Source organism: Rutilus rutilus (genome assembly GCF_951802725.1).
Source record: "Rutilus rutilus genome assembly, chromosome: 3".
NCBI classification, from domain to species: domain Eukaryota; kingdom Metazoa; phylum Chordata; class Actinopteri; order Cypriniformes; family Leuciscidae; genus Rutilus; species Rutilus rutilus.
This window is the reverse complement of record NC_140211.1, coordinates 10944852-10968823: the sequence shown is the minus strand read 5'-3', so window position 1 is coordinate 10968823 and position 23972 is coordinate 10944852. Positions and strand designations below refer to the sequence as shown.

The 23972-nt window shown below is 36.4% G+C and overlaps 1 protein-coding gene across 4 annotated transcripts in view; it reads right to left on the bottom strand.

Annotated features, from left to right (window-relative positions):
* Positions 1-23972, bottom strand: part of dock11 (dedicator of cytokinesis 11) — a 107746-nt gene that overhangs the window by 46290 nt on the left and 37484 nt on the right. For 2 of the 4 annotated variants that reach the window (XM_084405978.1, XM_084405979.1), the window contains exons 16-31: positions 23619-23695; positions 23219-23403; positions 22377-22442; positions 22173-22265; positions 19187-19310; positions 17922-18043; positions 17676-17759; positions 17468-17557; positions 16661-16782; positions 15838-15907; positions 14777-14902; positions 13181-13252; positions 11891-12037; positions 9689-9772; positions 7940-8051; positions 4020-4058 (exon numbers count right to left, since the gene is read on the bottom strand). In XM_084405978.1, coding sequence (XP_084262104.1) covers positions 4020-4058; positions 7940-8051; positions 9689-9772; positions 11891-12037; positions 13181-13252; positions 14777-14902; positions 15838-15907; positions 16661-16782; positions 17468-17557; positions 17676-17759; positions 17922-18043; positions 19187-19310; positions 22173-22265; positions 22377-22442; positions 23219-23403; positions 23619-23695 — 1613 coding nt within the window. The remainder of the gene's footprint in view (positions 1-4019; positions 4059-7939; positions 8052-9688; positions 9773-11890; positions 12038-13180; positions 13253-14776; positions 14903-15837; positions 15908-16660; positions 16783-17467; positions 17558-17675; positions 17760-17921; positions 18044-19186; positions 19311-22172; positions 22266-22376; positions 22443-23218; positions 23404-23618; positions 23696-23972) is intronic. The other 2 variants (XM_084405980.1, XM_084405981.1) reach the window with 1 other exon arrangement.

Sequence of the window (23972 nt, the reverse complement as noted above, 5' to 3'; positions counted from 1 at the left end):
GGACAAGGTCATCAAAAAAAAAGAAAAAAAAAAAGTTAATTATTCCATCAACAAGAACAGAACTTTCTCATCATATGCACCAAATGTCTGGAATGAACTCCAAAACACCTTAAATCTAGAATCACTTCCACCTATTAATACTTTTAAAAACCTTTTAAAGTTAACTCTGACTGAACAGTGTAATTGCTTTTAACTAGGTGCCTTTTAAATTGTATGTCTGTATTTGCTTACGTTAAGTATAATGTCCTGTTTGTGTATGTATAGTGTATGTATAGAGATTTGTGGTGTAGTATGTAATCTTTGTCCTGTCTTTTATGTTTGTTTGTTTTTGGCCGCCTGTCTTGGCCAGGACTCCCTGGGAGAAGAGTTACTGTAACTCAATGGGACATTTCCTGGTTAAATAAAAAATAAATAAAAAAAGTACATGTTAATACATGGATGACTTGTAGTGCTAAATGGCATGCAATTGATTTTTAAACTGCATGGTGGAGAAAATGCTGTATTACTGTAACTACAAATAAAGCTCTTTCTGATTATGCTATGTTAGCCACTAGGGCTGCACGATTTGGGGAAAATGTCATATTGCAATTATTGAGGTCAATATTGCGATTGCGATATGCGATTGCGATATAATAAACTAATGGTTTCATGAGTCAACTTGCTTGGTTCTCAAGGAAAATGTTCACACAGATTAGTGATAATGCTGAAATATGTATTTCTCAACTCAGACTAGCAACAACAACTAAATGCAGTGTTTTCAAATTGAAATAATATTTTTACAAAATGAAATAATGACATCTTTGTATTACTGCAAACTTGTTATTGTCTCAATAGTACAATAGTATAAAATAAATTGAACAATAAATAAACAAGTATGCTCATGAAAATAAGATATTTTGAACATTCGGTCCAGACAAACAGGGACATTTAAGCAGGAAGTGTATTGTGATTGTCAAAACATTTGGTAACTAATCAGAAATTTGTTTAGTGACGACATGTTACAATGTTTACATGGTACAATGACTGGTAGGCTATTGTTTTATTATTGCTTGATACAAATTTCACAATTTTTAATTCAAATCTTGTGATTTGATTCTGATCCTGATTCAATATCCATTCATTTGGATAAATATTAGCTACAGTAGATACATGTTAATTTTTCTCAAGAAAAAAATAAATATCTCACCTAATGTTGTAAACATACAGAGAGCCCTGTCAGCTGGTATTATTATTAAAGGTTAAAAATAACAACTCAAATTAAATATAATGTGGTTTTTACTAGGCTATTATAACAACGTTACAATATTTTAATGATATAAGTATAAATATAATAAATATTTAATACAGTGCACATATTTAGCAAAATACTCCTCTTGAAATACTAACTTGTCTAGCCAATTAAAGGGACACTTCACCCATTTGCATTAAGCTTTGCATTGTTAGAAACCCAGTCATACTATTGAATGGTTGTGCAACACTCTCTCATTTTCCCCTGAGACGGGAGAAATACGTTATTTACCTTTTACACTTCCTCCTACAATGACGCAAAAATCGTCATTTTGCGTCATTGTAGGAGGAAGTGTAAGAGGGGGGGATTTCTGTTGAGACTACAAGCACTCGTTCCTCATCTTTCCCAGGGGGCGGGACCCGCTCACGCTACAGACCTATTACAGATCAGTGGGTGGGACTTTACTCTCTGAAACTGAAAGCAATATCCTCCATCTTGTTTGAAGCTAAGCTAACAGGCGCTGTGGAGACAGATGTAAAGTTATGACAATAGCGGAGGAGAGTGCTCAATATGATATAGACTAGAGGATTTCGGAAGTCTGATGCTTGAATCAGGTGTTTGTGGCTACCTTTACAAGCCGCATTATAGCGAAGAGCAGCCGAGGCAGAAGACCTGCCTGCCGCGGACGAGGAGCCCGGACTGGCGGCGCCGGTGATCTCACTATGCAACTACGAACCGCTACGAACACAGAGATAGAGTCCGTCTGCGGCAAAGATTTTCAACGATGACAATTTCTCCTGGACGAAATCTCTGAATCAGACGAGGAGACGGACGTTTGTGTTGTGAACTAGTTTCCTAGTTTCGCACCGCATATGTTCTGACTGAACATCCAGGTACCATGCAATAATTCACCTTTTCGAAAGAAATACAAACGAGGAGTAATGCACTAATGAGTTCGCCAACTAACTAGACATTTTGTGTGAATGTGAAATGAATTTCAAGCTCTGGTGGTAGCTAGCCTTGTAGACGGAAGAGTGATTTCTCTTATAGGCAGATATGCGCTTTCTGGATTAGTGGGAGTGGCTTGCGGAGCTGTGCAATGTGGTGCATTGTGGGAGTTGTTGTCTTTCATACAAATGCGTCCTGAAGTTATTATTTGTCTTTTCTCGGTCACAAAGGCACCAAATTCAAAATTTCTTTTACATTTCGACTACATATATGACCCACTTTAAATAAAAAACAATGTTCAAATGGGTGAAATGCCCCTTTAACGTGCTATCAAATGGCTTTCCTGAGGTAAATGTAACGTCATGTGACATATTGTTCTCCAGCTGTTTTACTGACCTCTTTCCACAGTTGAAAAACACTAATTGATCTATATTATGTATGAGGCATAAACATTTCGGTAAGTTGTACTGTATCTTTCAACACACCTATTGTTCATTCGTGTTTATTTACTATTAACTAGTAAAGAGTAAGAGAGTCTGACGTCACATTTACAAGCGTCAAAACGCTATTGTTTGAATTTCTTAATAAAATTGACAGAATCTGAGAGTTGAGAATTTGTTTCCTATCAAAAGTAAGTGTCCTCTTTGCGTCGCGATTTTTCTCTGCGTGAGAAAATGGATGTGTGGCATGAGAGCGTGTGAAAAGAGTCTCACGCTGAATGAGTGTGAGTTGGCAGCCCTGCTCTCTCTGCTCAGTGTCGGTTATCTTATAGCCAAAATATCGCCATATAACAGAGGTAGAATTTAATCGTGCAGCGCTATTAGCCACTTGACAGAATAGTGTCTCTGAGGTACAAACATGTTCCTCGCGGTAAATCAAGAAAACAAGAGATTCAAACAATGTTGAGCTTTATAAAAATGATTAATTTCTGTCAACAAAGTGAAATGTCGAATAAAACACGTAATATATTAAAGCATTTTTGGTGTTTTCATGGATTCTAAGGAAGTAAAACTGGAAATTGTGGGTAAAGCGGATATGACGTCACTGATGGGCGACGCATTGACACGGGCCGTTACACTAGTTACAATAGCTGATTTCTCTGGATTTAAACATTGTTGGAAATATTAGGATATTGTAAGTACACAAGTCAACAAAATGGTTTTTGCATATTTTAATCCAAAAATCTTACATATTGTGCCTTTAATGTGCATCTGTCACTGTGAACTCTTATGGAATGGAAAATATCTACTTTATATTTATGCTTTTTGTTTCAAAGAATAATGTAATTTGGTTTTGGAAAAACATGAAGGTAAGTAAATAATGAAAAACTTGCATTTTTGGAAAATCAATCCCATTAAGATAATTCCCTGTAATCAGAGTTGAAAACAGAACACATTTCCTCATATTTTCCTGTACAACACTAGTGATAGAATCAGATTACGACAAGTGCACACAAGATGTTTCCGCACTCATTCTGAATATACAGTATAAAATTACACAGTTTAGAGAGCAAGTGAAGACAGAACATGACAGACAAATGCAGGATACACTTCATTTTAACAGTCAAGTGTAACAGCAACAAACTCAGACAGCATGAAACACGGCCCTTTAAACTTCTATAATGTAAAACAATACCAAAAATTCTCTGTAACAATCCACAGTCATTTCATTTCAACACACCAAAGCAAATATGCAATGCTTGGTGACAGAAAAAGCGTAAGTGTGAAATGCAGTTAGACAGTGATTTATGAGTGATGCTGGAGCATAGCAAGGCAATTAGTGGGGTTATCAGGACGATAATCTGGCGACTGGAAGTGCATTGGCATTGGTCGGCATCACCTACCTAAGACGCCGAAACACTCCGCCGCATACGAAATAAAATCTGAAATAATGAATAAAGGAAGCAATCATGCAGGATTGCCATCAACAGTGAGGGTGTGAGGGTGTGAAGCTGTGAGGGTGTGTGGATACAACTGGAATGAAATACTGCCTCTCTAATAGGGTTGGGAATCGAAAATCGATTCCAATTCTGCAATCAGATCCTTAAGGGAAGGAATTGGATACTTGTTATACACACACCCAAAACGTGCGCACAGAAAGACGCCTCTCATACTGAATAGTGCATGATACTGAACTGAATTCTCTTTCGCATCTTTTTGCACTTGAATGGACAAATACACACAAAAATATGTCAAATATCCTCATAAACACTGTCGGTTATGTCTTAAGTGAACATAAACAGTTGACTAAGAAAATTCATGCGTTTCAGTATACTGGATCCGTGCAGCTCTTAAAGCGACAGGAGCCTAATATTCCTGCTGCCATCTCTATAATAACATTAAACAACAAAAGTTCTTTTGACTTTTGCTGTTCTTGACTTAATAACTTTTGTAACTATATTTGTAATGTATATTTTATTTATAAAGTGACATCTGATTACAGTTTTTTGTACCTGAATACCTGAAAAAATCTTAAATCAATGTTTATTTCAATCACATCGCTGTTCAGTTGTATTTACTCGTGTGATTTCTGATTTGTTTATTTGTTCTTTTTTAATTACTGAGTTTTTACTACTCTTTAATAATGCTTAAAATGTATATTAGTTAAAGGTCCTGGTCTTCGTGATCCCATTTTTCAAACTTTAGTTAGTGTGTAATGTTGCTGTTAGAGCATAAATAATACCTGTAAAATTATAAAGCTCAAAGTTCAATGCCAAGCGAGCATACTTTTTATTTAACAGAAGTCCCCTTTCAAAGCATACAGCGAACGGCCGGTTTGGACTACATCCCTCTACTTCCTGCTTTAATGATGTCACTAGAACAGTTTTTTGACTAACCTCCGCCCACAGGAATACACACAAAAAGGGGGCGTGGTCTTGTTGCGCTCCCACGGAGAAGAGGAAGAGTTGCGTTTGTAGAGTGTGTTTGTCGCCATGTCGTCGAGACGCTGTTATTTTCATATAATAACACTGAGCGCATGCATCTCCACGTTATGGTAAGAGGCGTGACCTTTCCGGGCAACGTGCGCTAAGATGCTGTCGAATCACAACACAGGAACCGCTGGCACAATCAGAACTCGTTACGTATTTCTGAAGGAGGGACTTCATAGAACAAGGAAGTCATCAGCCCGTTTTTAGGACAGTGAAAACAGCGGTATACAGATAAGTAAATTGTGTGAAAAATACTGTGTTTTTTTTACACGCGAAACATGAACACATGTTATATTGCACACTGTAAACACAATCAAAGCTTCAAAAACACAGGAAAAACGGGACCTTTAAGCTAGTTGCTTTTGCTATGGTATTTTTAAACCATAGGCAAAGGTTTCTTGTGTTAGTGTTCTTTAGCCTGTTGATTTTTGTTCATGCTATTCAGCTATAATCAAATGTTTTGCAATTAGACTTAGAATAAATGTGAAAGATTTCTAAGTTGTTGTTTTTTTACCTTACTGGAATCAAAAGTAGGAATCGATAAGAATCGGAATTGAGAAGCAGAATCGGAATCGTTAAAAATTCAAACAATACCCAACCCTACTCACTAATGTATACTACACATTACTGCATATACTGCACACAGTATATACTGCATACTTCATTTTATTTTTTTTCTAAAGTTGGTTATGCATTATGCACTAATAAACACTTTAAAATGTAGTATGCTACATTGTCGTCTATCTTGCATGTTTAATTCTGCTTTTTTTTGTGTGTGCTAATTTTGCTTTTTTAATCCAACTTGCCAATTTTGGTGGCCTGATCAAATAACCTAAGCACATTATACGATCGGTTTGGGGTCAGTAAGATTTTCTTAAGAGATTAATACTTTTATTCAGTAAGGATGCAATAAATTTATCAAAAGTGACAGTAAAGACATTTATAATGTTACAAAAGATTTCTATATCAGATAAATGCTGTTCTATCCATCAAACAATCTTCAAAAAACCTGTCATGGTTTCCATAAAAATATTAAGCAGCACAACCATTTTCAACATTGAATATAATAAGAAATGTTTCTTTAACAGCAAATTTGGCATATCAGAATTCTGATTTCTGAAGTATCATGTGACACTGAAGACTGGAGTAATGATGCTGAAAATTCAGCTTTGCATCACAGGAATAAATCACATTTTAATATATATATATATATATAAATAAAAAAACGTTATTTTCAATTGTAATAATATTTCACAATATAACTGTTTTTGATCAAAATAAATACAGCCTTTGTGAGCATAAGAGACTTCTTTCAAAAACATAAAAAACTCTCACTGACCCCAAACTTTTAAATGGTAGTGTACAAACTGTGCAAAGTATACATACTTTACACTGCACATGTGAGTAGTGTGTTAGCATGCTAATCCTGTGTCTCAATGCTGAATTCAGAACCGCCTACTAGAATATCACTCTTACTATTTCTGCCACACAAAGATGTGGTAAAAGTAGTACAAGTAGTGTACTAGTATGCGGTTCCGAATTCAGCATCAGTGAAAAGAATGAGAGGTCATAATTTGTCTGAACTTCATCTGAACTGCGTTTGTAGTGTGACAGTCAGTGGAATAGTAATCATGGCAAAAATATGTTACTTTGAGGGAGTGATCCATGCTGACTGACTGAAGGTAGTAGTACAAAAGAGACTGTTTTATTTGTTTCCAATTAGAAATGCCAAAACTGATAAACTCATGACAGCCATTATACGTGTTATAAATGAATTTTTGTAATATTAGTAGGGGTTAAACGGATCGTTGTTGATCCGTACGGACCAGCCCCCACGGTTCGGCACGCATGTGATTCGCGGAGTTTAACCGCCATAATCTGAAAGTTTATAATTTGCGTGTGTTTTGTCTTGCTGGTTTACACACATTCAACAGATTTTAAACCATTCCAGCGCTAGAAGAGGCAAAGGAGAATTTTATCTGGTATTCGCACGCTTTTATCTGTGCACACAGACACACAGACAGAGAGGCGCGTTTCAGATTTGATTCCTCTTTTGCGTCCCCTTGCACTTGGATGGACACACACACACACAAAATCATGTCAAAATATCCGTCTCTGCAAGTATTCTCATAAACACAGTCAGTTATGTTTCCAGAGAAAGAGAACAAGAGAAGGATGTATCATTATTGGACCCGTGCATTCGGTCTTAAAGTGACAGCAGCCTATAAACACCTGCTGTTGTCTATTTGTCATTAATGTAAATCAAACTACAAAACACAGCTTTAACAAAGATTCATCTATATTAAATGTATACAGTGAACAGTATTATTTTACATTTAATTACCTGAATACTACAGTTAGACCTTACTTTATTTGTAACATTGTTATATTGTATATGTCTATGCTTGTAATGACTGTTCACTTGCCTTTAATAATGTTTTTTTGTTAGGCTAGTAGTTTTTGTTGTGGTTTCAGAGTACTTAAAGTGTGCTTTAAGTGATGAATGGAAAGCAAAGTTATCTGAAAAAATGATCCGATCCGTGACTCAAAAACTGTGATATGATCCGAACCGCGAGTTTTGCGATCCGTTGAACCACTAGTGTTTGGGGAAACCGTATTCTGATCAAACAAGATGTTAAGCTTAGATGTCATCACTCCCCATTTCATGACACTTAAATTCCTGTGTAGCTCGGTTTTCAGGTTCAAGTAACATGGCGTGAGGAATGGTGATACTAGCCGATCTGAATGTGGTGAAGTCGTTAGACTGGGATGGAGGGGAGGATGAGGGCAGGGGAAAGCCGTGGCAGACACAATGATAGGGTGGAGACACCTACCCTGCACTCGCTGCAACTTGGTTCGGCCGAACGCCATGGGCAGGTTAAGAGGAATGTAGTGCTCGTGGTTGCACACCGTCATGAGGAAATCGAACTTCATCTCTGTTAGCTCCTGTAAATATAGGATATGAAACTGGTGAGTGAGTTGCTGGAGAAGTTGGTTTAGATATGTAGATATGTGTAACAGACAGATAAGAGATTTATCGCAAAAGGGCATCTGCTCAAGTTCTGACAAGCTAAATTCACGTCCTAGTTGTTACTAAAAAAACAGTTAAGTACAAATTAGGGAGGCCAATACTAAAATTCTGGCTGATATGATATGACAGTAATTATTTGTATGTAATGGCTGACAACCAATAAAAGGCCAACATTAAACTTCCCTAATATTTTGTCCAAATAAAAAATAAAGTAAAAAAAAAAAAAACGTTTTAAATGCTACAATTGAATTTAAGAAAAATGGATGTTCATTTGGAGATTTGCTAAAATTTACATTTAACAGTGTTATTAAATTAATTATTATTACACTTTCAGAATTAGTTTTTAAAGTACGTGAGCTAATATAAGCTAAGGTAATCTAAACATATATAGTGGAAATTAACATGTACAATTAAATATCAAATATCAACCGATACAACAAATAAAAATAAAATAAAAAGATAGTACCGTTATACTGTGCTCCCCTGATGTTTCTCATCATTAACAAAAAAATAAATAAACACAACAACAACAGTGCAATATTGTCAAATTTCAGTGATAACTGCAATAGTCATGCTTTCCATAAATAATTAAAAGAATGCTTTGGAAAAACAGGTTTATATGAAAAGCATAGTAACACTATTTTACAGTGTCCTTGTTAAACGTAGTTACTATAGTAACATGCAACTAACGTTAACCCCACATGTTAATCCTAACCCTACAGTAAATACATGTAATTAATTATTATAACTCAGTACTTAAATTAATAATTAGAATATTTGAGTAAACATTAGTTGACGAGAACGAAAAAAAAAACACAGCGATTGGCGAAGTCACGCAGTTCGTGACGTTCAGATTGTTAACACAACTGGTCCATGTGATAATTATGTCGAGCATAAAATACAAACGTGGGAAACATGGTTTCATCAGATATTTAGTACAAATTAATAATTTGCACCATATCAATGCATGTGAATTCCAAGGACAGTCTAGATGGATGTGGCACACAGTATTTGCAAGTCAAAATAAGTTATGCATGATGTTATGATAGGAACCCTCTGTGATGTCAACAGCACAGAAGGAGAGCACAGATATGCAACTCCATAAACACAGTATGACTCACACACATCATCTAGATGTCTGTTATGAAAGTCCTCACAGGGAAGACAATCTCTTAAGAATCCCAACGGAAAAAGATTCCCTACGAACGCCAAATTGGTTTGATGAGATAAAAGCAACGAAGCATGAGAGCTGTTCCTGCCAAAGCAAACAGGCCACTTCTCAATGAGGAAATTAAGGAGATTAAATATGTAAAATTATCTAAAACGGTTAATTTATTGATCTAATTTGACATGGTTTCATTATGAGTTGTGTGAAGAAAAGTAAAGTCACTGAATTTAATAATCACCCTTTAATTGTCATGATACAAATGTTACTGTGAAGACCACCGGGTTGCGGCGGCAATTCGATTTATCAGTTAGTATTGGTAACCCTGTGAGTCAGTGTAAGTTGCATTGCTTTGACCGTATAATGGAGTTGAATGATTTTGCCTACCTTTGGATCTTTCAGGCTGAAGCCACACATGTAGTCATTTATCAAACTGAAAGCAAATCCTCTGTTCATAAACGTTAGGCAGCGCTGTGCAGGGGAAGACAGAACAACATAATGCCAATCAGTGAGTTCATGAGCAAAATCAATAACAAATCAAATAAATATAATACACTTAAATAACGAGTGAAATAAGACATGATTCATATTATATACAAACAATTTTGTTTGGTAAAACTTATTATCAGGAGAAACAGGTGCGGGTTTAACTTTGATTTCAAATGTTAGCCAGACATTCAGTGAAATCTATCTTGGCTTAATGAGTGATCCATAATTCATGGCGACTATCGGTAGCAGAAAAACTACAAAAAACATTTACATAACAACACGCACTTATGGTGAGCAAGTCCAAATGTTGAAACACACTTCAAATAACGTCTATTAATAGATTTCTTTAATAGTTCTCATAGTTCCTTGAGAAAAAAAAATCACTAATTGTTAGTTATTGCTCCAGGAGGCTTGAATGTTAATATTAGTAGGCTATTACTTTATTGTAAAAAAAATTAAAAAATTAAAAAAATTATTCATCAACCTCTTTGATTGGAATAAAGTATTTGGAATAAAGTAGAATTTAAAGTAGAATATCAGAATATCTTGTGCTCATTTTAAAAAACATATACATAATGCGATTCAAACAATTAAAATGAGTCAATCTTCACCTTTGACCTGACCCTAATGAAGCACGTAAGAGTAAAGAACATTTTACACCGTATGCAGAGACTGCGAGTTTCATATAAAAACGTATACATATACAGTCTTTAAAAACAAAAAGATTGAGGTCCACTAATTTGATTTAAAACACAGCAAAAAATAGCAATATCATATTATTACAACAATAATAATGAAACATTACAATTTAAAATAATATTTATGTTTTTAATATATTTTAAAATGTAATTTATTTACTGATTTGGTGCTCAAGAAACATTTCTCCTTATTATAAATGTTGAAAATGGTTGTTCTGTTCACCTCATTATGGCACTAAAAATTAGGGCTGGCCTTAAAGGGATAGTTCACCCAAAAATGAAAATTAGCCCATGATTTACTCACCCTGAAGTCAGCCTCGGTGTACATGACATTCTTCTTTCAGACGAATACAATCGGAGTTATATAAAAAAATGTCCTGGCTCTTCCAAGCTTTATAATGGCAGTGAATGGCCGTTTCTGTTTTGAAGTCCATCAATGTGTATCCATTCATGATAAAAGTGCTTCACACGGCTCAAGTGAAGCGATGCGTTCATGTAAGAAAAATATCCACATTTAAAACTTTATCGACTAAAATAACTAGCAGACGGCAGACAGCCGTATGCATCAATTTATGGTGGAAGAGTGACCCTTGACCTTGACGCACAACGTAATGACGAACGCGGAAGCGCAGAGGATAGAGCAAAACAAAACACCAGTCAAGAATTTTTAAAGAGAAATGTCGGAGGAGCTTGAGTTGGTTGCCCAGCCCTGTTTGTTTGAACCGCGAGAGGTGTCTAAACTTACGATACTCCTACGTCATACACCGTCAAGTGTTACTCTTTTGGCGGAAGTCAATTTGCGTAGGCCGTCTTCCGGAAGCTAGTTATTTTAGTCGATAAAGTTTTAAATATGGATATCTTTCTTACACGAACACATCGCTTCACTTCAGAAGGCCTTTATTAACCCCCCACCCAGAGCCCTTTCGAGCACTTTTATCACGGATGGATGCAATTTTATGGACTTCAAAACAGAAACAGCCATTCACTGCCATTATAAAGCTTGGAAGAGCCAGGACATTTTTTAATATAACTCCGATCGTATTCGTCTGAAAGAAGAATGTCACTCATATACACCTAGGTTGGCTTCAGGGTAAGTAAATCATGGGCTGATTTAAATTTTTGGGGGAACTATCCCTTTAACTCAAGCACTAGAATCATAGGCCATTTGCATAAACTGCTCAGACAAGTCAAAGAATTTAGTCATCTATCATTTTTTCTTCAAGATTGGTCATAAGTTACTTAAACGGGTAGATTGGTTTAATATGAATCCAAAAAGACTGGTTACCCCTTGGATAGCTGTTAGCTGGTCACACTAGTTTTTTTTAAGATTCAGGCTTCGCATAGTGAGTGTGTTTATGCAACTGGACCCTGCTTATTCAAATACTACAGCTTTAGGCCTGACCTTAATGAAGCTGGCCAGGCTGAAGTTGGCGCATCGGGCCTCCTCTTGGATCTCCACATAGCGGATAGTGATGTGAGGCATGATTGACAACAGCAGAGACTGCAGCGCTTGGTGGAATGATTCTGGAAACCTCTGTGCTCGCGGCATCTGTAGGGAATGCAGGTGATTTCATATGATTAACCATCAACGCTCCATTAGTTTCAGTGGTTACGGCAAATGTTCATTTGTAAGAAAAGTTGTATCAGGTTTCATGTCAGTTGTCAATATCCCAGATGCCCAAATGGAAGTTCAATTATAACAAAAAAGAAATCAGTCGCATGATCGCGTGTTATGCAATCCATTGTGCAGAAGGCATGTAAGAACAACAAACTTCACGCGCTGGCCCTAAATTGGCATAACATGAGACACAGTTATGCAAATAGGATCCCAATGGCATGTCAAATAGGTCTGAACATGTCTGAAAAGCAGAAACTGTTAAACACACACTGTACATGCAAAAGTCAACTTAATGTCAACAGTGCAGTACAGCTCAGCTTAAGCTTTGTGTGTGTTTGAGTTCAAAAGGTGCGTGTGGTTTTTTTCTCCTTCAAGTGCCTTGAACACGTACACTTTTAAAGAATGAGGAAGTTAACTGCATTCTATGTACACATGCAAAAATTGAAAACATCCTGCTTGACAACCCAGGTTTATTTAAATGCAGCTGGTATACCTGATGATGATGATGATGATGATGAGAATGAAAAGGAGAGGAAAGGAAAGCCCGTTGAATTCATCTCATAAAACAAATGGTTGTTAAACGGATAGTTCACCCCCCCAAAAACATTATCATCACATAAATTCTGGCATTAATTACTCACCCTCATGTCGTTCCAAACCCGTAAGACGTTCTTTCATCTTCAGAAAACAAATGAAGATCTTTTCTGATGAAATCTGAAAGAATTCTGTCCCTCCATTCACAGCTACGCAACTACCACTTGTCCCAGAAAACAACATTTACCATTTTATTAACAGAATATTAATCTCCTACGTGCATTCAGGAAACTACATCTGTTTTCGCCTCAACACAACACATATGCATCGTGTTGCTCTCGTAATTCGTTGGACATTAATATTTTGTAAATAAAGCTTTCAGATTTCAACAAAAATATCTTCATGTGTGTTCCGAAGATGAACGAAAGTCTTACAGGTTTGGAACGAGTAATTAATGACAGAATTTTCATTTTTGGGTCAACTATCCCTTTAAAGTTAGATATTGTGTCAATTTAAAATATGTGAATGGATTATACTAACTTTCATTCTGTTGCCGTCCTGGAGGTGCTGTGCCATTGACTTGGCCATGGTCTCAAAGAAGAACCAGGAATACTGTAATTAAGACAGAAAGAGAGAGGATTTAATACAATTACACAGAGGAATGTTGTAAATGTGTGCAAGTACACATTTTATATACAGATATAAAACCACAAACCAAATTATACATACACACTACCATTCATAAGTTTGGAATAATTAAGATTTTTGGATCAAAAAATGGTGGAAAAAAAAAATCTTGCATCTTGCAATTTTATTAGGTTTAGTGACAACATGTTACAATGTTTACATGGTACAATTTCTGGTAAGCTACGCTTTTATTATTATTGCTTGACACAAATTTCACGATTTCAATTCAATTCAATTCTTGTGATTTGATTTAATATTGACTCATTTGGATAAATATTAGGTACACAAGATAGAGGTGTTAATTTTTCTCAAGAAAAAAATAATCTCACCTAATGCTGTAAACATACAGAGAGCCCTATCAGCTGGCAGTAATTTTTAAGGTTAAAAATAACTCAAATTAAATATGCGTTTTTTTTATATAATAACAACTATATTTAATGATATAATTAAAAATATAATAAAAATGTAATATAGTACACATATTTAGCAAAATACTCTCTATAGCCCTTTTTTTCTAGCCAACTAGCGTGCTATAGCCTATATTATGGTCATTAAATGGCTTTCCTGAGGTAAATGTTATGTGACATAATTGTTTTATTGACCTCTGTCCGCGAGAAAACACTGATTGATAGATATCACTGATTGATAAATATTATGTATGAGGAATATACATTTGTTGTAGCCTACTGTATCTTTCAACATTGTTCATTCGTGTGTATTTACTATTAGCTAGTAGAGATGATCGGTTCACGTGCCACTAGGGATCTGTCACGTCACATTTACAAGGGCCAAAACGGTATTTATTGTTTGAATTTCGTAACAAAATTGACAGAATCTGAGAGCTGAGATATTTTTTATATCACAAGTAACCTGCTCTGTCTAGTCTGTCGGTCTCCGTGTCCTCTTTGCTTCGTGGATGTGTGGCGTGAGAGCGTGTGAAAAGTGTTAATTGTGTGAGTCTCACGGTGAATGCGTGAGAGTTGGCAGCCCTGCAACATAATCACAAAATAAATGCACAGTGAAAGTGAACTGCATTCCTGAAACGATGTACTTATTATTCAAAGTCAAAGTCAAATCTGTTCTCAGTTATCTAATTGTGTAACAGCGGATTCCCTAAAAACTTAGTTCTAAGGAAGCTCTGAGAATTGAATTCTAAAAAAATGTGTCCTTAAGGAGTTGTTAAGGAGGTGCTTAGTCTGTATGAGAAAAGGAGGGTATATTCATTCAAATACACTGAAGAAGTCCCGTGGTTTCAAATAAAAGAAAGTGGCTCAAGTTATGTGGGTGTGAATGATGACATGAGCATTATTTGTATTAACCAACAGATTCCTTGGAACTTAGGCAGCAAACTTCAATTCTGAAGTGAATCCAAAAGACAGAAAATAAACACAACAGCGCCATCTGCTGCGCAAATAGGTCATATTCAGCATAACTGAACAGTTCTGTCACCTTGAGGAGTTTGTTGCAGGTGTTCGAGTCTGCAGTTTGTTTGAGGATGGCAGTCACTGCTGTAGCCAAAACTTCATGTGTCGTCACAGAGTTTTCTGAAGATGTGTTGTTGATCCGAAACACGTACTGCAAAAGAAAAAGGTGGTTCAAATTCCATTTTTTTATTGCGGCTTAATGACCATGATAAAATGGCCAAACCTGTGGAGAACCACTGGTTTAAACCACTCTTGGACTAATCAAATCAATGTTTATGTTACTAAATTAATAAAAATTGCTTTTCAGCAGTTTCACAAAACGCACATTTGTAATTTTTTATTTATTTATTTTTTAAATAAAATTACACCTGGCTTTTAGTGTGGTCGAGTGTGATCCCATCAAAAGGCCAGTTTGCACCTGGTCACTTCATGCATTTTCTGTGATCGGATAGCTATCCGATCGTGAAAAGATGAGGTGTAAAGGCCCTCCGAAAACGCTTTGGAGACGGATTTAAATCCGATCGCTTAAACCACTTCAGGAGGTGGTCTGAGACGCATTCCAGATGAAACTGGACAAGTGTAAAAAATATGGTTGTTGAAACCACATATGTAAATTTTACTCCTCCCAAAATGTAAAAAAAGAAACAAGTGAGAGCGTGTTATTGGCTATAACACCAATTAAGTGCTACCGCAACATGCATCGCTAGCGCGCAAACTGCCGCAAATCAAACAGAAAGTAAGTCGCAGATGCTCAAAACACAATCATCTTCATTGAAAGTACAGAGATTGAAATGATCTTTCCAGTTGCTGATGCCGCTCTTTATTGTGGTCTTTAATCTTGAAATTAGCTGCTGATAAATAAAATGCAGCTCATATCTGTTGCTTTCACAACTGAACTTCATTTAATTAGCATATAGCGCTGGAATCTGTTATATTCGTTTTGTGGAGACACATTTATGAGGGCAAGTGTAAATGGAACCGTTTTAACAAATCAGATAGCTATCCGATCAATAAAAACGCATGATATGTCCAGGTGTAAACAGGCCCAACATTTTTTAGTTTTAACAAGGAGCCTTAGTGTCATACCTTCAAAAAAGAGCGTAGGTGGTGCTCCAGACCCTCCTCATGACACTGAGACACTATGTGAATGATTACACTGTAAAACAAAGGCACATTAGTAATGTCAATACGAGGAAGCATTCCTACATTTTAAATTACACGAAAAGATGATGTTAAAGGTACACTATGCAACTGCATGCATTTTGCGGAAGAACATTGTTTTGGTTGTGCTTTGGTTCTGCGTGACTGTGAGGATGAATATGACCCTTCACAATAGATAATGCTTTACAGTGAACTCTGTTAGAGAGCTACAAGTGGCAATTTATCTGTTCAATAAAATGCCTTACTTATAAAAACACAATATCTACAACGCATCTACAACATTTCAAATCCCTCAGTTCTAGCCATCTCCGAAAAGCCAAGCAGATGCTAGTTTAATTACGAGCTCTTGTCTCTTTTCGCCAGCAGACTCTATTCTGATCAGTGTTTTTTGTTTTCGTTTCAAAGTTGGAGATTTTCAACCTTTCTCATTCGTTGCGAATCTAACCTTTGTGTGTAAGACACACACGGACGAGTGACGCATGTTCACAATTTCCAGCAAAAACCATCCGGACACGTCTAAAATACAAACACTAATGATAGGCTTACCATAATTAATCGGGGTAAGACAAAAACACGTTTTGTAAGAGGGATGGATGATGTATCGACTCATTATTTAAATTTTGAACAACAAAAAAAAAAAGTTATATAGTGTATCTTTAAAGATTCAACTTTTTCATAGGCCTGTTTGCATTCAAAACAGTAATGCAGCTGGTGTCTTTCTGAGAAGACTAATAAGGTAGTAAATCACCGTGTGGAGTTGACAGCAATGTCTTGACCCTCTTTGTTTGCCATAGTGAGGACTCCAAAGAGCTGAACGAGCACCGTAGGGAGGAACGTGATGATGACCCGAGTCTCCACCGCATGTAGGCACTTGGAGAGGAAATTAAAAGATTACAAAGTACACTTACACCAGCTTTGGGATCGGTAAGATTTTCATCTTTTTTCTAAGAGATTAATACCTTTTTCCAGCAAGGATGCATTCAATTGATCAGAAGTGACAGTAAAGACATTTTTATTGCTACACAAGATTTCCATTTCAAATAAAATGCTGTTCTTTTGAAATTTCTATTCATCAAAGATGAAATTTTCACAAAAATGTTGAGCAGCACAACTGTTTTCAACATTGATAATAATGAGAAATGTTTCTTGAGCATCAAAACAGCATATTAGGATGATTTCTGAAGGATCATGTGACACAGAAGACTGGAGTAATGATGCTGAAAATTCAGCTTTGCATCACATGAATAAATATCATTTTAAAATGTATTAAAATATAAAAACAGTTATTTTAAATTGTGATAATACTTCAGAATATTAAGGTCTTCAATGCATTTTTTATCAAATAAGCCGCCTTGATGAGCATAAGAGACTTCTTTTAAATAAAAATATAAAGTCTTACCGACCCTACATTTTTCAGTTATTTCCTAAATGTGTTCCAAAGAAAAGCTCAGAGAAATCATGTGGGTGAGGTTTAACTTAAATGCATGTCCTCTGTTCATAATATTGGGTTTAACTCCAATTAAATGATGACATCTGCATTTTCCCTTGTTCTCACCTTTAGGTACTTGACGAGTTCAGCGTAATTGCCCTGTGATGCTGACCTCATCAGCTGGCAACACTGGAAGAAATTGTGGAGGTGCAAATCCTGGATGGGGTGGAATTTACTACATTTAACGCTTTTATGTTACATAACACTTCATTATTCTCTGTTCAGTACAATGGATTGAAATTAGCTGAACAATCCTTAGATCAGCTCAACATACCTGAGTGTAAATTGTTGATGCTACATTCACTCGCACTTTGAATAATGGTTTGCCATTCTCCACCCATTTGATGTCTGGGGAAGTCTAGAGAAAAAGAAAAAAATGACAGAACGAATCAGTGAATCAACCAAATCAATCAATCTAACCAGTCAATATACAAACAAACCAACCAATCAACAACTCAACCAACAAACGCACACTTAAAATGAATTTTTAACATTAGTGTTGCTGAAAAGAAGATTGTACCTTCTTTGAGTCTTGGCTTTTGTCAAACATATAACCAGCTGGTAGATTAGCAGACACAGGAAGTTGTAGCTCTGAGGACTGTATTCTGCCATCCTTCAATAAAGGAGTCCAGGAGTAACCCACTGTAGAGAGCGAGGGTTAAAGGTCAATTGAGTGCAACAGTGCTCGCCTCCTTTTTCAGCAGAGTTGGTTCCAGATGTATTTTTTCTATTAATTTCTAAAAAGTCTTTGTTAAAGAGTTATAAGCCATGAACCAAGCCAATCAGCTACAAGGTGAATCATAACATTACAAACTTTGATTTGAAGCAAAAAAATATTTGACAAAATGGAAAAAAATACAAAGGTACATGTATTAAGGTTATTGCAAAATATGCATATATATTCAAATATTTAAATATTTGGAGTGTGTTGGGAGATCGCCTCGATTACGTCATTCGCAGTGCTTCATGGGAGTGGGCGGAGCTAAAGAGAACTTATTGGCATGTTTTGCTTGTCTGGACTCTGATTGGTGGAATTTTCTGTGCAGCATCATGGGTAATGAATTTTTCCACCACGGATTCCGCTGTTAGACACGATTATTTTAAAACTAAGTTGAAATAGTGTGGGCTGCCCGCTTCAACCGAAGCAAATACTATTGATTAACAACCTCGTAGCTCACAGTAGGTCTACATTTAAAAGTTTATATAAGTTATTGGTAAAAATTGTTTTTACTTCCAGAACCCTACTGTAGCACTCTTTTCCATACACACACACATACTACCGTTCAAACATTTGGGGTTGGTAACATTTTTAAATGTTTATGAAAGAAGTCTCTTTGGCCTCCAAGGCTGCATTTATGAATGATATTTTGAAATATTATTACAACTTATCATAACTGTTTTCTATTTGAATATATTTAAAATGTAATTTAATCTGGTAAAGCTGAATTTTCAGCATCATTACTCCAGTTTTCAGTGTCACATGATCCTTCAAAAATCATTCTAATATGCTGATTTGCTGCTCAAGAAACATTTATCATTATTATCAACGTTGAAAACAATTGTTCTGCTTAATATTTCTTGTGGAAACTGTGATAAATTTTTTCAGGATTCTTTGATGAATAGAAAGTTCTAAAGAACAGCATTTGTTTGAAACAGAAATCTTTTGTAACATTATAAATGTCTTTACATTTAATGCATCCATGCTGAATAAAAATCTTAAATAAAAATCAAATTGACTCCCAACTTTTGAACGGTAGTGCATACAGTACACAAACAAACACTCACCCAGTGTTTCCACTCCCTCTCGCTTCTTGGTGGTGGTTTTGTTGCCAACCTCACAGCTTATGTGGTGGAACGTAAAGAGAATGTGATGCTTCTCATGGAGATGAACAGGGAGCTCGATTTTAATCTGTGACAGAAATGAAAATACTTAAACATTAAGGGGAACTTGACTAATTTAATTTTAACCTAGTTCTTGTACAAAAAAAATTATATAAGCCTAATTTGATCTCATAAATACAGTACATGAAAAGAAAACATGTCATTATTATGCGACACAAAATGAGTAAATAATGGCAGAATATGAACACATTGGGCCCTATTTTAACGATCTAAGCGCATGGTCTAAAGCGCACGGCGCAAGTTCACTTTTGCTAGTTTAACGACGGGAAAAATGGTGGTCTTAGAGGGTTGTCCCTAGTCTCTTAATGAGTAATTGGGATTTACGTGCGTTAAACCAATCAGAGTCTCATCTCCCATTCCCTTTAAATGCCAGTTGCGCTCGCGCCATGGCAAATATGCGATTTACATGACGGAATTTGATAGTGGAAAGACCGAACGCGTCTCCAGAGCGCAAACGGATCTGCTCGTGCGCGAGGTTAAAGTGCGCAAGCAGAGCATCTACGAGACAAGCCGGATTCCACCATATCTTTATGTACACAATAATAATATTTTACATTGTAATCTTTTTATTTTAAATATTTGGCATGTTTGTGTGCTGCTGTGCGTCCCTGTGTGTTTTATAAGTAAGGGATAATCCACGGCTAGCCATGCATTAAAGGATTTTAATGCACGACGTAGAGGCGAAGAACCACCCGACGCGAAGCGGAGGGTGGTTGCCTCTACGAAGTGCATTACAATTCTTTAATGCATGGCTAGCCGTGGATTATCCCGCTTATACCTTGGTTATTTGCCAAGTTAAAAATAAGTTAAAGCTGTAACTGATGTTTACAGTGTAATTTTTTAACAGACGTGTAAAAATGACGGTTATTTCTTAAGTTAAGGCTCGTCAGTTATTGCACTCCGTCCGCTTTAAATAAAGTAGAGCCATCGGATTGCTTTTATTTGAATGAATTCACATTTATTTAAATTCATTATTAAAAGAGAGAGACAGAGAACTGAAGGAGAAGGAACACAGAGAGAGAGAGAGAGAGAGATGCGTGCGCGAGTTACCTGTGTGCGTCGATCTCTTCTTTAAAGTCTAGGAGTTACAGTCCCCTCATTGCTTAAGCATAACTTAATGATTCTTTAATGGATTTATTACAATTATTTATGAATGACAGGCAACACTGATACAAATTAAACGATATTCAAAAATCATCCATTTAGCCTACCTAAACGTTTTCATATGCGTCTCTCACTCTGCTTGCAAGTGTATCTGTGTTACTATGGTTAGCGGATTAATTTCGAACTGTAATCAAACTGACTGGAACTACCTGTGCATTAAACGGTTTTACTGCACACCTTCCAGCCAATCAGAATCGAGTATTTAAACAGCCCATGGTATAAGCAGAGTGGATGCGCGTTGTGGACCCGCCTATAGGCGCACATTACTAACGCGCTCATTAAAGGTGCATTGCGCAAGTCTCTGAGTTTTTGCAGAACTATGCCCCCTTCTGGCGACACGCGAAACTGCAACCAGAGTTGTGCATGCGGTTACGTGGAGTTTGCGTTGGGGTTTGGGATGAACTAGAAGCCGGTCTCTTTGAATCCATCTTCTACTTTAGCAAAAGTCGCTCGAGTTGTCTTCGCTGATGCGGATAATGGCAGCGAATACACAAACCTGCCAGACATAGCCAGGTAAGCGTGAACGCGCATGACGTCACGCCCAGTCGATTCCGTCCCGAATCCCTCTTATTTATTTTACTGTACAGGATTATAGAGGCAATCGCAGTGATCATATAAGGGCTCATTCAGCCCATCAGGCAATTGTTTAAGTATGTATGGGTTAGAAAAACGAGCATTTTTAACATGAAAAGTTGCTTAATGCACCTTTAAATAACAAAAAAAAAATTGCGCAGTCTATTTCTGTTGTCTCAAAATAGCAACGCACCAACAATGCGCCAGAACACACCTCGTTTTCAGACCAGCACGCCCATGGGCGCAAATGCATTTGCTATTTAAACAACGTGGCGCAGGACGTGAAAATGATAACTGCGTCGGACTGAAAGTAGCACTGAAAGTAGCAAAAAACACTTGCGTCGGCGCATTGTGCCGGGTGTAAGATAGGGCCCAATGTCTTAATCCATATTATGCATTTTGTTTATAAAGGTTTTCTAGGGGAAAATGCTTGACGACGTGCAATTTAGCATGTAGCATGTATATTCTGGGCTCATCTGTTTGCCTGAATATAATATGCATCATCAATACAATTTTTGGTGAATGGCTCCTTTGAGGCTCTCCAGCTGATGACATCATTAGACTCTGTCCAGCAAATACTGTAACACACGGCTTTATTGGCTATGTCTATGCCTGCTGAATGTGTTGATGTCTTGTGACTCATTTATCTACTGAGCGAATAATATGTCTTTAACATCTTGGCCCTGAGGGTCCAGTGAAGCCTAACAGGATGTGTCTCTGGAATGATTCAGAAATTGTCTTGGGAAAGCTCATGCTTTGTGTTGTTTATGACTCAACATCATTGGCATTGACTGGGTACTGAATTATGTAATAGTTTTTGGTCTCAATAAAAAAGTGTGGACTCACATTTTATGAGCTATTAGTGTTCTCAGATATATACACATTATAAATATTTATTATTTAAGAATGATGATAATTCATAGATGTCTTATTTAATTAATAATAATGATGTTGATATTTTTACTACTCAAAAACTTTTTGTTAATTACGATAAGTCCAATATGACGTGATGTATTCTGCTAAATAGATTCATATTTATTTACGGTGACTGTGAGAGATTGTGTTGCTGTGCAGTTGAGCAAAAAGAATTACACTACATGACAATATGCATGATAATATATGGATATATTACCTCATCATAAAACTCCGGACACTGATTGTGATGCAAAACTGCAGCAAAAGCACTGGTGGTGAAAAGCGGATCCCCAGGCTTGCCGTAGATACACTAAAAGCAATCAGCGGTTAATCAATAACACATTATACTGCACTAATTATTGAATATTAAAGAACTTGTGGAACAATGCTGGTACCACATGAAGAATAATCATTCAGTCACCTTCAATGGACCGACTCCCTCCTCATCAGAATCCTTGAACTGAACACACACTGCAACGTTCCGAGCCTGAGAGGAAACACACACGCTGCATTAGACCGCATATATATATATATATATATATATATATATATATATATATATATATATATATATATATATATATCTGTGTGTGTGTGTGTGTGTGTGTGTGTATGATTTCATTTTTGATAAGAAATCAACATATACTTTGCAACTAAATAATCTTTGCAATGCAACTTTATTATCAAAGATAAAGAATGATTTGCCCCCTACGTTTGAATAAGCACAATGCATTTGCAAATAATATATTATATGCAACAGACAAGGCTATTTTAGTTTATAAATATGGCATAATATCAAAGGTATAATTAGATGCTAAGCTAGTAGATGCCAGTGTCTTTGACAACATGTAAAACACAGATTGAGAAGATCATTATAAAGCAACATGTATTGTGTAAACTGATATATTGCAAATTAATAAAACTGAATAAAAGGCAATAAACAGATGTCATTAGAAACCATGAGGAATAGATCTGTTTACATGTTTGGTAGCATCTCTAATTTAGAAGAAAAGAAGTTGGTGAGCAACAGGGCAAACAGCCAGTGTCATACGCTTTCCAGCAGTGCAGGAGGAAGCAATTAACCCTGGAGTCTGTTTAATTAGAGATACGATCTTTCGTGAATTGATTATGAATAGAATCCCGGAGGCTTTTCACAAAGCCTCATGTTTGAAAACACGTAGGCAGACATTGTTACTGCTCGAAGGAGCTTGTCGTTGTACCACCACCCACAGCTTCCCAGTTCCACCAATTACAGAATCTCACCTTGGCAAATGTCTTCTGATTGTCGTATTTGAGCTGCTGAGGATAGACGTAGAGATGGTTCTTGTAGATGGTGAATGGGTGGTTGTATCTCGCCTCTTCTGGAACAAACTCCTCCACTTCCACAAAAACCCTCTCACACTGTTCCTCGAACGGCTTCACAGGAATATAAGATGATGTGACCGAGTCTACGAAGATAAAGGTTATATAGTAAACGCCACAATCATCAAACCACTTTCCACAAATAGAGTACAAATTCAGATGACAGTTTTACAAGCTGAAAGTGTGTCTGTAGATAAAGTGCTACTGAGAAGTCAATAAATGAATGACCTTTAGATTCAAAAGAGATGTTAGCAAATGTTAAATGCCAAAGCAATTAACATAACAGACAAAACAAACTTACTTGACAAGTCTGGGGGAACACACTCAACACTGATGTTAATTTGTCCAGGGATTATCTGCAGTTTGTTCTTCTCTGGTCTATAAAGAAAAATGTCTCTTCAAAACACTGAACTCTTAATGCATTATGCAATAAAGCGACTAACAAGGAAATACATGCATGGTGGATGAGTGGGATTTTGCCAAGTGGAACACATCATTCCCATCAACTAATCAGATTTTAGGGCTAGAGAAAGGGTTGTGGTTTGAATTAATCTTAGTTCACACTTGTAGTTTGGTTCTTTTGCTCAGGGCCCAAAAAAAAAAAAGATACATTTAGTCCTGGCTCACTTACTGTTCACACTGTTATTTTTAACAC